At 40.1% G+C, this 14,234-nt stretch overlaps 1 protein-coding gene across 5 annotated transcripts in view; it reads left to right on the top strand.

Moving 5' to 3' along the window:
- znf827 (zinc finger protein 827) overlaps window positions 1-13,799 on the top strand; it is an 81,361-nt gene extending 67,562 nt beyond the window's left edge. For 4 of the 5 annotated variants that reach the window (XM_063218213.1, XM_063218212.1, XM_063218211.1 and 1 more), the window contains 3 exons: window positions 684-869; window positions 1,931-2,108; window positions 12,454-13,799. In XM_063218213.1, coding sequence (XP_063074283.1) covers window positions 684-869; window positions 1,931-2,108; window positions 12,454-13,441 — 1,352 coding nt within the window. In that variant the 3' untranslated portion in view covers window positions 13,442-13,799. Of the gene's footprint in view, window positions 1-683; window positions 870-1,930; window positions 2,109-11,855; window positions 11,907-12,453 lie in introns of all 5 variants that reach the window. The other variant, XM_063218214.1, reaches the window with a different exon arrangement.
- The last annotated feature ends 435 nt before the right edge of the window (window positions 13,800-14,234 follow it).

Raw genomic sequence — 14,234 nt, 5'->3', positions numbered from 1 at the left:
ATACTTGCGTTACTTGCTCTGTGACATGACACAACATTTTGGTTGGGTTCATTCAAAAAAAACTTCCTTCAAAAAGCTGTGGCAGATGATCTTGTATCATTTTGCACATATCGTGTGTCCTTTTGTGATATCTGGCAACCTTACCATGAAATGCAAGCACTTGGCAGCTTCTGGCTGCCTTTGTTGCCACTCAAAAGAATGTAACTTAACCGGCTGTGATGTTTGTCTTTTCCTGGTAACATACAGGTTGAGCAAAAAGACAATGGAATCTAGGATAACTTTGTATGGCCTATGAGCATCAAAGGTTTTCACAAACTAAAGTCACAGATTCTGGCTTTCCATCATCTGACTAGTCTGTGAAAGGGATAGAAAGGAATCAGAATGGGAGGGGACAGGGAGATACATTTTAAAGTGGAATTTCCATGAAACATAAATGTTCAAAGTGTCAATTTTTCCCCCATGTCCTAAATGTGAGAAGACTGATATTATTCAACAGATTCAAAGTAAAGTACATTCTGTTGGCTCTATAGTAGAGTACTGTAACTTTATTGATCCCCAGGGGGAAATTCAGGCTCTGCATCAAAGGGGTGTACTGTACAAAGCAGACGAGTTTCTGATACATGTTACTGTGTCATAGTTAAGTGGTAACGTTTTGCAAACTTAAATGTCATCTGTTTTCACAGGTCTACCTCGTAGTCCCCTTAGTGAGACCAAGAGCACGTCGTCCTCTCTGTCCGCCCTCAGTGACTCTCTGAACAGCTCTGAGGGTGGGGATGCAATCCCCAGCAGTGAGGAGCTCAAGAGTCTTCTTGCCCCACCCTCCACTCAATCAAGCTCTGGCTCAGGGTCAGATGAGAAATCTGAGAAAGGTGAGAACAACGTAGCCTTTGTGGACACACAGCATTGTACTTTTGCTGGCCATTCATTGCCAGGTAATGAGTGTTAAGTGCATAACTGAAATATAAAATAAGGTCTGCTAATGTATTTTAAACGAAAAAGTTTGGTCCAACATATAATGGGACAATATCACCATACACTGTTATTTTACCACGGGGTGATACCAGCAATTTGCTGTAAGTTATGACCCTACGGTTGACACGTTCACTTTCAGTGTATCCTTGGTGTAAACAGACCCATGATGGTATTCATATCAGGGTGATTCCATAGATTTCATTGAAGTTGCAGTCCCTCACTCAAAAAAATACAATTTAAAGAACAGTAGTGTAGGGACAATGTACATATGGATAAATGGTATAAAATTCAAGGAAAGAGCTATCAAGTCCCAAAGTGATTTGATGTAGCTTCTAGTTTAATATAGAAAATATCATTTATACGATGCTTTCTTTTGAGAGAGGTGGTCGTCCCAAACCACAAGATAACCATTCCCCATAGAGATTTTTTTTTGTTTGTTTTTTCCAACTAATTTTCAGATGTATTCTTTTGATCACTTTTGAATAGTTTTTACAAATTATGAAAAACAAAAAAAATGCTGGATTTTCATGTCATTACCAAAAAACTTTTTGCCCATGCCTCTCTCCCATTATGGTGGCATGGTGAGTTCATTAGCCCTATCCTTTTAGAGTAAATGCAATCGTAAGTTTGAAAAGCAGCAGGTGACATTCATGAATGTCATTACTGATCACAGACTTTCATCCATATGTTTTCTCTGATTGTTTTTTGCTGATATTTTAGTATTTACCAATGTTTTAATGTTGAGAGTTTTTTTTACGACATGATTGTTTCTGTAGTGACGAAATGGCACTTTCTATGGAATTTGTCTCGGCAGTGGGTTTTTTTTCTTGACAAAAACGATCATTGAATATTATGGGAGCAGTTAGCTGCTATGATGCCATGATGATAATCGCACAAATGGAGCTAATGTCTTTCCCGTCTCTCTCACACACCCTTTCTCTCTCTTTTGTGCTTACAGGCTTTGAATGTGTGTTTTGTAACTTTGTGTGTAAGACACGGGCTATGTATGAGCGCCACCTTCAGATCCACTTGATCACCCGCATGTTCGAATGCGACATCTGCCACAAGTTCATGAAGACACCTCAACAGCTTCTGGAGCACAAGAAGTGCCACACGGTGCCCACAGGAGGACTCAAGTAAGGAAAGCAAGTACCAGCAGCAGCACTCTTTTTTTTTTTTCATTCAAAACAAAGTGCCCACAGATATACCACTCTTCACAGAAACACACACAAACATGGTAATATCAATATAATAAAAAAAAATGTTGGGTGACTCTGTGTCCCTAACATTACATCACCTTTGTCAAAACAAGTAAGTCACCTTTTGCCAAGTTTGACTACCAGGCTACCATAGGTAGCCAGCATCATGGATTTAGAACAAAAAAAGTCTTATTTCAGTAACGAAATACCTCAATTATTTAAACAAGGTGGTGATATATAGATTATACTGCTCCCATTGTCATTCAAAACTATTAATTTTTAAACAAGCCACTTAGCAATTCAATGGTCATGCTTTTAATATTTTCTAGCCTTTAATGAAAGAAAAAAAAATGCAGAAAGCAAAAATGATGTCAGTCTATCTCAGATAATGACATTGATTTCTCAATTTGCAATTCAGTAATGACAAACCATTTTCAAATACCTTGAAGGTATAGTGTGTATTGTTTGCAATTTATTTCCTGAATCTATGCTGCCCATTTTAATCAAATTTAATCTTCTTTATGAATATTTATCATCTATTTCTAAATTTTCATTATGGCTTGGAAATGTGTAGAGATACACTGATACAGGTCGGCCCCAATACTTGCTCTTTATGCTCACACACACACTTGCCAATACCATGCACTGATACTGCTATTGCAAGAAACAACACAACATCTCATCTCTTTCCATTGACTTGAAAGCAGCATGGGGAAAAATCACTGCCTCATACATTAACTAACATTTAAATCTACATGGAAATGGACAATAAAACAAATATCACAGGTGGAAAAACAAGGCTGTGCATTCATTTTCATTGTATGTTGAGGGGTAAAGTATTCGTATTAGTACTCGGTATCGGCAAGTACAGACATTAATATACTCATACTCGTAACGGTTTGCAAAAATAGTGGCATCGTGCTAGCCTTGCGATGGCATCCTATGTACTTCCACCCAAAGACTCCACATAGTCTGGCGAAACCCTTCAAGCTCGGTTCCCCTCACTGTTTAGCCAATCAGCAAACAGTTGAGAGTGGTGACGCAGAACTCACCCGCGGAGTCCATTACTGATTGGGTAATATACTATTTACACGTTTGTCTTGTTATTTGTATGCTTTTGCAACACTACATCGTAACAGTCATGCTAATAAAGCAGAACTTGAATTTGAATTTGGAACTCCAATGAATGAATTTAAATGACAGTAAGCGGAGTCAACAGTCGGCTTTTGCTTAGGCTAGTATTGTGCATCCCTAGAAATGTTAACTTTTCATATTGTGCAGAATCCTTTCCATGTAAAACAACCATTTTGAATAATACAGTCAGTCAATGCTATTATGCAACCATGTTGTACAAAGATAACTGTACAAATATGTCTTATTTTTATGGTGAAATCCAAGCATGATTCTACAATTACTTACCAAATTTTGAAGCCTTACGATTAATATGATCAACTTTAAGTGGGAAAGTGTAAAAAAGAAGGTGGGCAAGGATATCATGCTGGTTTGCTGTTAAGGGAGTTTTTACCTATTTATCAATAAATGTAAGTCTAACATTCCTTTAATGTTTACCCTTTAATGTGACTCATAGCCATCTTGTTTACATGTTATAAGTACCCTCTATTGACTCCAAAACCTTTACTGGTCTTGAATCCCAGACATAACTTGCTGAGTACAAAGTTCCAACTCCCCCTTGCTTTTGTATTGCTTTTTATCTGCATAGAGCTACTGATTCACCACCTACAAGAGGTTTTTAGTGTGGATACAGTCAGATGACTGAGATGGTCAATCCATGAGTGCGTATACATGCAGTTCAGTATCCCGAATATTATCGGGATATTAAGTATCCCGAAATTGCGTTTGCGCATATAAACACTTCAGTATCCCGAATAAGCCCTTATTCGGGATACTGAGAAATCGGGATATGCTAGGTGGAGTTTTCCGAAAGAAGCCGGGATACTGACGCATGTATACACCTTATCCCGAATACAGGGGCTTCCCATGGAACGCTGTTGCTGGTATCCAGGCTACACGCATTTGAAGAGAATTCTATAACGGCCAAGAATGTAGACTGGGATATAACGTTCTGTGCGCATATAAACACCTTATCCCGAATATGATCATAACCGGGATAAGCCTCATATTCGGGATACTGAACTGCATGTAAACGCACTCCATGAATCACTTCCTCCTGAAGCGTTTGTGGGGTAAACTTTTCAGAGTGAGATGCAGCATTATCTAACATGAAAATTAAGTTGTTCTTCAAGGTGTTTGATTTCCTGTTGAATCATAGCCTTAAATCCACGTCTAAAACGTTCACATATTTTGCTTAATTCACTTTCACCATCTCTTTGCTGCTTCATATGCCAGCAGGGTCGTGGTGGAGTTGCTGACGATAATCTAGAAGGGAATAATTGGCATTATCTGAGTGGGACCCCTTTTCGGCAAAAAAAGGGGTGAAGTTGAATTCTGCAAATTGTGTGAAAATTTCACTCACATTTCATGCTTAAGTTCAATACTGTAAGAAAAAGACCTTAAGGATCAGCCTTTGCAAGATATTGTGCCATCTCATACTGCAAGATGTGCCACATCCTTCTTACACTCCAAAAAGCTTTGATGGGAGGCAATCAATGGATTGACCATATCAGCCTCCTGAACCTATCTGCATTGAAAGCTCGTGGGGATGATGAGGAAGGGGTTCTATTCAGACAGACAGCAATATAGACGTAACTTGGAGGAGTTGGGACTTCACAATCGGCAAGTTATTTCTGATGCAGACAGTTCTACAAACAAAAATCGAAATGGTTTGATGGACTGAATATCTGTTAAGATTTTGTAGTAAATAGAGAGTATATAAAGGTGTAAACAAGGTCGTTCTAGGTTCATATTGAAAGTTGGTCATTAAAGGAATGCTAAACTTACTTGTTTGCTTCCGTATTTATAAATAAATGTGCAAAAACTCAAACAAACGTGCATAATATCCTTATCCACCCATTATCCACTTTTTAATTTTTTTCAAGTACATTCTCTAATATTTATCCTAGGTCTATGACTGCAATTACCTGTCATAGACATCAAATACATCTTTGGCTGTAAAACCTACTCTGATCAGACCAGACTATATCATTCATGAAAAAGATCACATTTTGAGAATGGGCAGCATAACATTAAGAAATTAACCACTAAAATGACACATTGGATGTTTAAAGGTACCTAGTAGACATGGTTTACTGTTAATTGGACCAACAACACTTGAACACTGCTGGCGCCATTCTGTATGTGGTATTATTGTGGCAATGATGAGTTATAATAGCAGGAAACGTTTGAAGAGGGTTTCCAAAACACAGTACATTCATTTTTAAAATGTTCAAAAATCACTTTAAAAAAACCCAAAAAAAACAAAGCAATTTACAATTGACATTATCATAGCAGATGTCACTTGCAGATACAAAGTGCACATGAGATATATATATATATATATATAACAATAAGTGCAGAAGCCAAGCAGGGTTAGTGTTTTTTTTTAAGTACATTAGCACAGGGTTAAGTAGACACATCCACATACATTCACACACCCAAACGTACAACATGCCATAGTCTACCACGGGACTGAGCCTGCTCAGGCTTTAGTGCAATACATACAGTGAGTCCAATAACTATTTGATCCCTTGCTGATTTTTTTTGGTTTGCCCACTAACAAAGACATGATCAGTCAATACATTTTATGATAATATGTATTCTAATATCAATAAGAAAATCCAGAAATTAACTTAAGAGAATATATATTAATTTATTTCCATTTCATCAAGCAAAATAAGTATTTGATCCCCTGCCAACTGATAACAATTCCGGGCCCACAGACCAGATGGGCACTTCCGATCAACTTGTAATCTGAATTAAAGACACCTGTACATACTAACATGCATAAAAGACACATTGAATCAGCAGAATCAGTCCATAGTATGAGTGAATCAGTCACACCCCAACCTCACCAGCATGGGAAAGACTAAAGAGCGGTCAAATCATATCAGGGACAAGATTTTGGACCTTAACAAAGATTACATGGGCTGCAAAGCCACAAGAAAGAGACTGGGTATGAATGACCCAACTGTTGATGCATTTCTTCCAAAATGTGAGTAATACAAAGCGGATTCCAAAAAAGTTGGGACACTTTGTATTTTGTGAATAAAATCAAAATTGTGGCGTTTTCAAAAACTTCAATATGTTAATAAGGTAGAACATCATATACAGACCACATATCAGTTGTTAGAGTCAAACAGAATTATTGTTTTGAGAAAAATATGAGCTCGTTTAAAATTTCACCCTTGCAACAAATCCCAAAAAAGTTGAGACAGGACCAATAAAATGCTTTTAACATTGGATAAGACTAAAGACAACGCAAGGGATGAGATTGAACAGTTAAATACTTTGACTGATGGCATAATTGTATTCAAAAATTAAGTCTTTTGATGTCAGCAGCTCAACTGATAGGTGTGTTCTTCAACTTGTTTACCTTTTTGTTATGCTTAATATGTGGCATATCCTGACTGCAAGAAAACAATTTTGTGACCCGTTTACTCTTATGATGGAACCACACTGTTGGAACATAGAAGAGATTGACATTTGCCACCGTTATGGGGCAATATCTAAAGGCGGTGCTCCAAAATATAATGCCTTGGTAGCTATGCATGCTGTTTAAAGTCTGTATTTATTATTCAACATTCATTAATTTGCTCTACATGAGCAAGAAGACCATAACCAAGGCACCTCTGCCCCCATTTACCATCATATATGCCCTCTTTAAGACTGAAAACTAAATCAAGCTGAAGTATTCACTTTCTATATAACCTGGAGGGTGCATGACTCCTAGATTTTAAAAAAGGATGAAATATTTTCCATTCTGTAATCAGAGGACAGTTCCACATGTCTCCTAGGTCCATCTAGAATGAGCTTTCCGCATGCAACACTGTTTAATGTCTGCATCATGTGCATTAATCAAGTGTTGTGTTTATGGTCATTTTTTCGAGAGCTGTCATTGCTGGAGTGTCATAGTTTGCTTATTGACGATGAGTATGTCATGATCTCATAACCCATGCAATGATTACACAGAACTCTATATTACGGAAATAGGCCTTATATGCCTGCAATTTTGATAATTCAATCTTTCTGTGTAATAGATAAGTAATTAGCCCCTCAAAATCTTCGCTTCTGAGTGCCACAGCCTCTCTGTGATGGTATTTTATTTGTGCATTCATGTCGGCAGTCAATATAGTTCCTTTTAAAATATTCTTCCTTGTGTTATTTTTAGAATTATCCAACTATTACAACATGTGTTGGCCCTGTCCCAACTTTTTTGAGATTTGTTGCATGGGTCAAATTTGAAATGATAACATAATTACCTCAAAACAATAATTCTGCTTGACTTTAACAACTGATATGTTGTCGGTACATAATGCTCTACCTTATTAACATATTGGATGTTTTGAAAATGCCAGCATTTTTATTTTATTCACAACAAACAAAGTGTCCCAACTTTTTTGGAATCCGCTTTGTACAACAATGGGGTTCTATACAACATTTGACCTTTTGCAGGGATTTGATAATCATGAGAACAGAAAGGGAGCACCCTAGACCTGTACGGGATGAACTAGGCAATGATATCAAAGCTACTGCGACCAAAATCACTGAGAAAACTACTGAGAAAACAACTCACTTAATGCCACAGAGGTTTAAAATCCTGTAGTGCACACATGGTACCTCTACTTCAGAAGGAACCTGTGCAGTCCCACCTGAGGTTTGCCAACGGACATCAGACTGGTTTAGGATATGATAAGGAGGTGCTGTAGTCAGATGAAACCAAAATAAAGCTGTTTGGCATCAACACAATTCAATGTGTTTTGAGAAAGAGAACTGCTGTCTATGATCCCAAGAACACCCTCCTCACCATCATGCATGAAAGTGGTATCATTATGGTTTGAGGGTGCTTGTCTGGCCAAGGCACAGGACAACTTCACATCGTCAACGGATGGATGGAGGGAGACATGCAATGTGCAAACCTGAGTGCAAACGTCCTTCCCTCCACCACTACACTGAAGGTGGGCCATTTTTGGATCTCCCAACATGACAATAATACACAACATACAGTCAAAGCAACGGAGGAGTGGCTCAATAAGAATCATATTTAAGTCGTGAAGTGGCCTAGACAGTCTCCAAATATTAACCCTATTGTAATTCTATGGAGGGAACTGAACCTCCCATTTGTCAAGCTACAGCCACAAACTATTAATGTTTTAGATATAATCTGCAAAGAAAAATGGCCGTAAATCTTTTCTACTATATGCACAAACATTGTCATCAACTAAAAGAAGCATCTCACCTCAGTGCTAGACAACTAGGGCTTTGCCACAAATCACTTTATCTTCTTTAGCTAGAGGGATCAAATACTTATTTGCCTAAATTAAATACAAATAAATTAAAATATATTATTTTAATTTTATTTTCTGAAATTTCTTTTTGATGTTCTGTCTCCATGTTTGAATACGTATTATCATAAATTTATAGACTGATCATGTCTTTATTAGTGGGCAAACCAGCAAAATCAGCAAGGGATCAAATACATATTGGATTCACTGTATTCAAGAAAGAGAGGAGTCTTTACTTGCTTCTTGAAGGCTGAGAGTGATGACCCTAGTGTAGTCTTGCCTCCTCTTGAAGTTTGTTCCACCACTGAGGAACAGTGACAGAGAGGTTTTGACTGGGATCGCTTAGGGCAAATAGAGGGCATAGCTAGATGCTTTGGGTTGGGGTAACATGGGTGCTTTTGGGTTGGGGAAATACCAAACGCGCAGCAGTGTTCTGGATCTGGACCATCTGCAGTGGTTTTATTGCTCAAGCAGGTAGACCTGCCAGGAGGAAGTTGCATTTATCCAGGCGGGAGATGGCCATGGCCTGAACCAGGCCTGAACCAGTCTGATGGTTGTCTAATTTACTGGCCTTATTTATTGTTTAAAAGGGTTTTCATATAATTTTAGAAAAGACGGCTTCATATGATTGACATATGACTTATTTTGACTAAGTTGACATGTGTCATGGCTGATATGGCTCAAAAATGTTTCATATGTTTTTGATATTAGTGGGCTGTAAGGTTGTAAACTCTCCTTGCCTCTCCTTGGTTTGCTAATGAAAGGCTGGTGGTCATGTTGTAGGTTCTTTGATGTGTATGTAGTCAACACTTAGTCCAGCAGCAACAACCCATCTGTTGAAACAGACACCTGCAAGCAACTCATTCACAGAGAGATCACTCACACACACACACACACACAACACACACACACACACACACACACACACACACACACACACACACACACACACACACACACACACACACACACACACACACACACACACACACACACACACACACACACACACACACACACACACACAGTGTAAACACATACTCATACAAATCTAATCTCCATCTTGTGTAACAGCAGCTTTTGGCTCTATTCATGTTTACCAAACATTTTGTAGGAAGCTTGTGAAAATGTGGGATGCCCATATTCATACAGCAGATGAGTGAATCCATTGTGCACTTTTGTAGTAAAGCATGAACATTGTAACACATATCCTTCTTGCTATGTTTAATAAATGTGAAGGCGTCACGAAAAATTGCATTTTCAAGATGGCTGCCAAATCCAATATGGACAACCCATATTAATGAAACTACCGGGCACTTTGTGGTAAAAGCATGACAATTGGTACACAGTTATACACTAATATTAGAAATGGAGGCATTGTGAGAAGTCTGACCCGTATTAGTGAAACCACCATGCGTTTTGTACTAGGGGCTTCGTGTGGTGGCTGCATCATCACCACCTAGGTGTGCATTATTTTTCCATTATTTTTTATACGCTCACTGTGTCGTCAATTATCCCTTATGTCAAGGTGTTGTAGAAAATTCTCTATTTTCAAGATGGCCACCAAATCAAATATGGCTGGCCCATTTCAGTGAAACCACTGCACATTTTGCAGTGAACACATTTTTTGATGTATTCATATCAGGGGAAAAGCAATTTCAAGATGGCCCCAAATCAAATACGGTCTACCTATAGATATATAAATTGCTTTAGTATTAAACATTAATCTCCACAATGGTAGGTGTTTTTTGACTGCTTTTTGATAAGGTTGCACAACTGGCACACATATTGAGAGCCCGACTACTACATCGCACACAGTGTTATTCCCGAATCTGTTTATTTAAAATCTTGCCTGTACCATACTAGCATAGCATTCCATGAGACAAAGAACTTGTTTGCCTAAATATTCTGCTCCCAGTGTATGGGTTTGCCATATTTGATTTGGCGACCATCTTAAAAATTAAGCATTTTACGCAACGCTTCCATGTCTTTTATTATTCAGCATATAAATAAATAACTGTATACCAATTTTCATGCTTTCACTACAAACTGCCCGTACTTTCATTAAAAGCCTATGGGTAGACCATATTGGATTTGTTGGCCACCTTGAACATTCTGCATTTTTCGCCTTCACATCCATAGGGGCAGTCATATGTAAGTGATTAGGGCGTCAGACTTGTAGCCCAAAGGTTGCTGGTTCGACTCCCAATCCGCCAGGTTGGTGGGGGCAGTAATTAACCAGTGCTCTCCCCCATCCTCCTCCATGACTGAGGTACCCTGAGCATGGTACCGTCCCGCCACACTGCTCCCTTAGGGCGCCATTGGGAGCTGCCCCCTTGCACGGGTGAGACATAAATTGTGTGCAGTGTTCACTTGTGTGCTGTGGAGTGCTGTGTCGCAATGACAATGGGAGTTTGAGTTTCCCAGTTGAGCTTTCACTTTCACTAATCTGCATATCAGGATGGATATGTGTAACAATTTTCATGCGTTTACAGTGCACTTTTTGGCCCCTTTTTGTGTCCTGTGGCTGTACTATGTAGCAAAAATCATTGTACATGTTTGTGAGGTTATCCATGTCCATGTGCCAGGTTGTTAATTTATCTCAAATACATGTACCGTATACACAGAATATCATGCTAAGTTCTGCGTCTCTGATATCATTACATCATCTGTCATTTGCAGCTCGATGTCATACCCACCACATTACCAGATAGCACCACAAAGGGTATTGAGAGTCACAGAGCTAGTGAAGCATTGAGGAGAAAGGGGAGGAGATACAATAATGTTTTATTTCTTAGATAGTATCAGCGGAGGTTATCATGTGTGCTTCACAGTTAAGTTTAGTGTACTGGTCAATTCTACAGGAAACCAAAATAGTTTTCATCAATTAATTGCCTGAACTACAAAATATGTATGCTTTAACAGGGCAGCTGCTTGCAAGAAATATAGCGCGCCATTTTGGTGTTTATAGTGTGCTAATATAGTGTGCTGTATATGCTATTTTTTATTATTTCCATTGGTTTTGAAAAATATTATGACTGATCAAACAAATTATCATGAGACAACATTCACTTGGATGGATGCTTATCGCACACACAGTATATTGTACAAATACTGAATACACGTGAAGGCGGAACTGTTGTTTTTGTTGCCTAGTGTGAGTCTGAGGTGAGGGTGTTCATAGTGACCTAGTGTAGTGGTAGGAAGAGGGTGTTAGTGTAGAACTCTTTTGAGTGCTGGTTTCTCAGGTCATTCTGTTCTGCAGGGTGTGTGAGGCGATTTGGGGGCCAGAGCAGATGAAAGGGGCAATTTAAATGTAAGTGCCACTCATTTCTTCATTTGCCTTCATTTACGTAAACTGCAATCCCCCTCTTCTCCTGTCTGATAAACATGCATACACACATTCATAAAATATACACTTACACACCCAACACGCACTAGCACACAAGCATGTGCGTGCGCGCGTGCACACACACACACACACACACACACACACACACACACACACACACACACACACACACACACACACACACACACACACACACATACACACACACACACAATAACATCTTGTTTTCATCTGCATCTCTTATCTGCTAAATTGTGTGACTCAATTTGTGGGTTTGTCCGTGATTGCAGAATTGGAATAGATTCCCCCCCTGCTACTGTCCCGTTTCTTTTTAAGTGTCTCCCCTAATTCACCACTGATGTCCTGACTGTTTCCCTGTCTACTTCTCCCCCCACTCATTTAGTCTTTACACTTTACAGAGTATGCAAAATGCTGCTGTATTCCTGTAATTTGTCACACATGCCGTTACACAAACACTCTATGGTTGTGTCTTTGTGTATGTCTCTTTCAGGTGCCCATTCTGTGTGTACTCCACCAGCAGGCCGGCAGCCCTCGAGTGCCATCTGAAGACACACTGCAAGCTGGAGTACCGCTGCCGCATCTGCCAATCCGTGTGGGCAGACCAGGCTGAGCTGGAGGGGCATGCACGTGCCCACAGGCTGGGCAATCACTACCGCTGCGAGCAGTGTGGTTACCTCTCCAAGACGGCCAACAAGCTAATCGAGCATGTGCGTGTGCACACAGGCGAACGCCCCTTCCGCTGTGACCGTTGCAGCTACAGCTGCAAGCGTAAAGACAACCTCAATCTGCACAAGCGCCTGAAGCACGCCCCGCGCCAGAGCTACAGCTGCAGCCTCTGCCCCTTCAACACCACGCACCCCTTTGTCTTCAGCCGACACGTCAAGAAACACCAGGGTGGAGGGGAAGGGAGTCCAGAGGAAGGCGACGCCCAGCAAGGCAGCTCTTATCTGGGGCTGGGCAGCGGGAAGGACGCCCTACTGCTCCTGGAGGAGGAGGCGGGCTTGGGCGGGAGCAGCAGTGTGAGTGGCGGCAGCAATAGTAGTAGCCCCCTCATGAGCCTTTCTGCCTCGCATGCCCTCCAGTCCGTGGCGTTGTCCATCAGGTGTAAGCAGCAGCAGCGGCAGGGTGGTTCGCCTCTTCAGCACTACCTCTCCACTAACGGCTTGGCAGCACCGACATCCTCAACTCCAAGGCTCCCGGTGCTGGCGCCTCCGTGGGCGCCACGAGTTGTCTCACTGGTATCTAGCTATTATGAGCAGTACAGGAACTGTGAGCTTGCTCACCTTATCCCACTCACTACACTCTACACCATGCGCCACTTTTTGCCTCACGAATCGCTCTCTGGCTCCTCCTTCTCTACCCTCCCCTCTCCATGCCATGCCAAACAAGGGCACAGCTCTTCTCTTCACTCTCCCACTTCTCTCAAGCACTCCTTCCTGGCCTATCTGGGACTGACAGAATGTGCTAAAACAGTCTGATCTCTTGTCATTCTTTCTCTTCTCCCCCCCACCCGTCATGTTCTTCTGCTTCCTCCAATTCTCTCAGCTATTAGTCAAAACAGGCATCTGCTCCTCCAACAAAGTGGTTTCTTTCCAATCAAGGGCAGCACATCTAATGTTGGCCAGAATGCTAGATACAGCAGAGACAATGAACCATATATGAAAAAGAGAAGGAAAAAGGCTACATGTACATGAATTCATTTATATAACGCTGCTTTATCCTCTTGCTTCTATCAATGCAGTTATTGTTCCTTTTTTCAGTCACCAGGGAAAAAAAACTCCTTAGTATGGCTTTTCTTCTTGACTGGAATGAAAAAAAAGAGAATCTGTAATGCTATTTTTGCGCATTAATGTCTATTGACACGCATCAGATAGCATGTCTATGAGCTAAAATGGGATGTTATTTGACTTCATGTATGCTTTTTTCTATAATATAATCTCCCAGGGTGTAGCCCGTCTTCCCTTTCAGTTCACGAAAGAGACTTCCTTCTATCAGTCTTTTTCTCAAAAGCCACACCTCAAATCACACACTTGATTATTTATCAGATTGTATATAGTTTTGCATTTTTGCTGGGTGGATTCCTTTCAGTGGCTTGGCTTCATTTTGGTAGTTTGATTATTATAATTATAATTATTATTATTATTATTATTATTATTATTATTATTATTATTATTATTTCATCGGTAGGTTTGGTGTAACCAAACACGTTAATCAACTGTCTAAGGAGTTGCCCTTCCTTTCCTTCCCTGTGCAGTGGAAAAGTTTTTCTTT

Source organism: Engraulis encrasicolus, chromosome 16 (genome assembly GCF_034702125.1).
Source record: "Engraulis encrasicolus isolate BLACKSEA-1 chromosome 16, IST_EnEncr_1.0, whole genome shotgun sequence".
NCBI lineage: Eukaryota > Metazoa > Chordata > Actinopteri > Clupeiformes > Engraulidae > Engraulis > Engraulis encrasicolus.
Note: the sequence above shows the minus strand (reverse complement) of the source record. Positions and strands in the feature narration are given on the sequence as shown.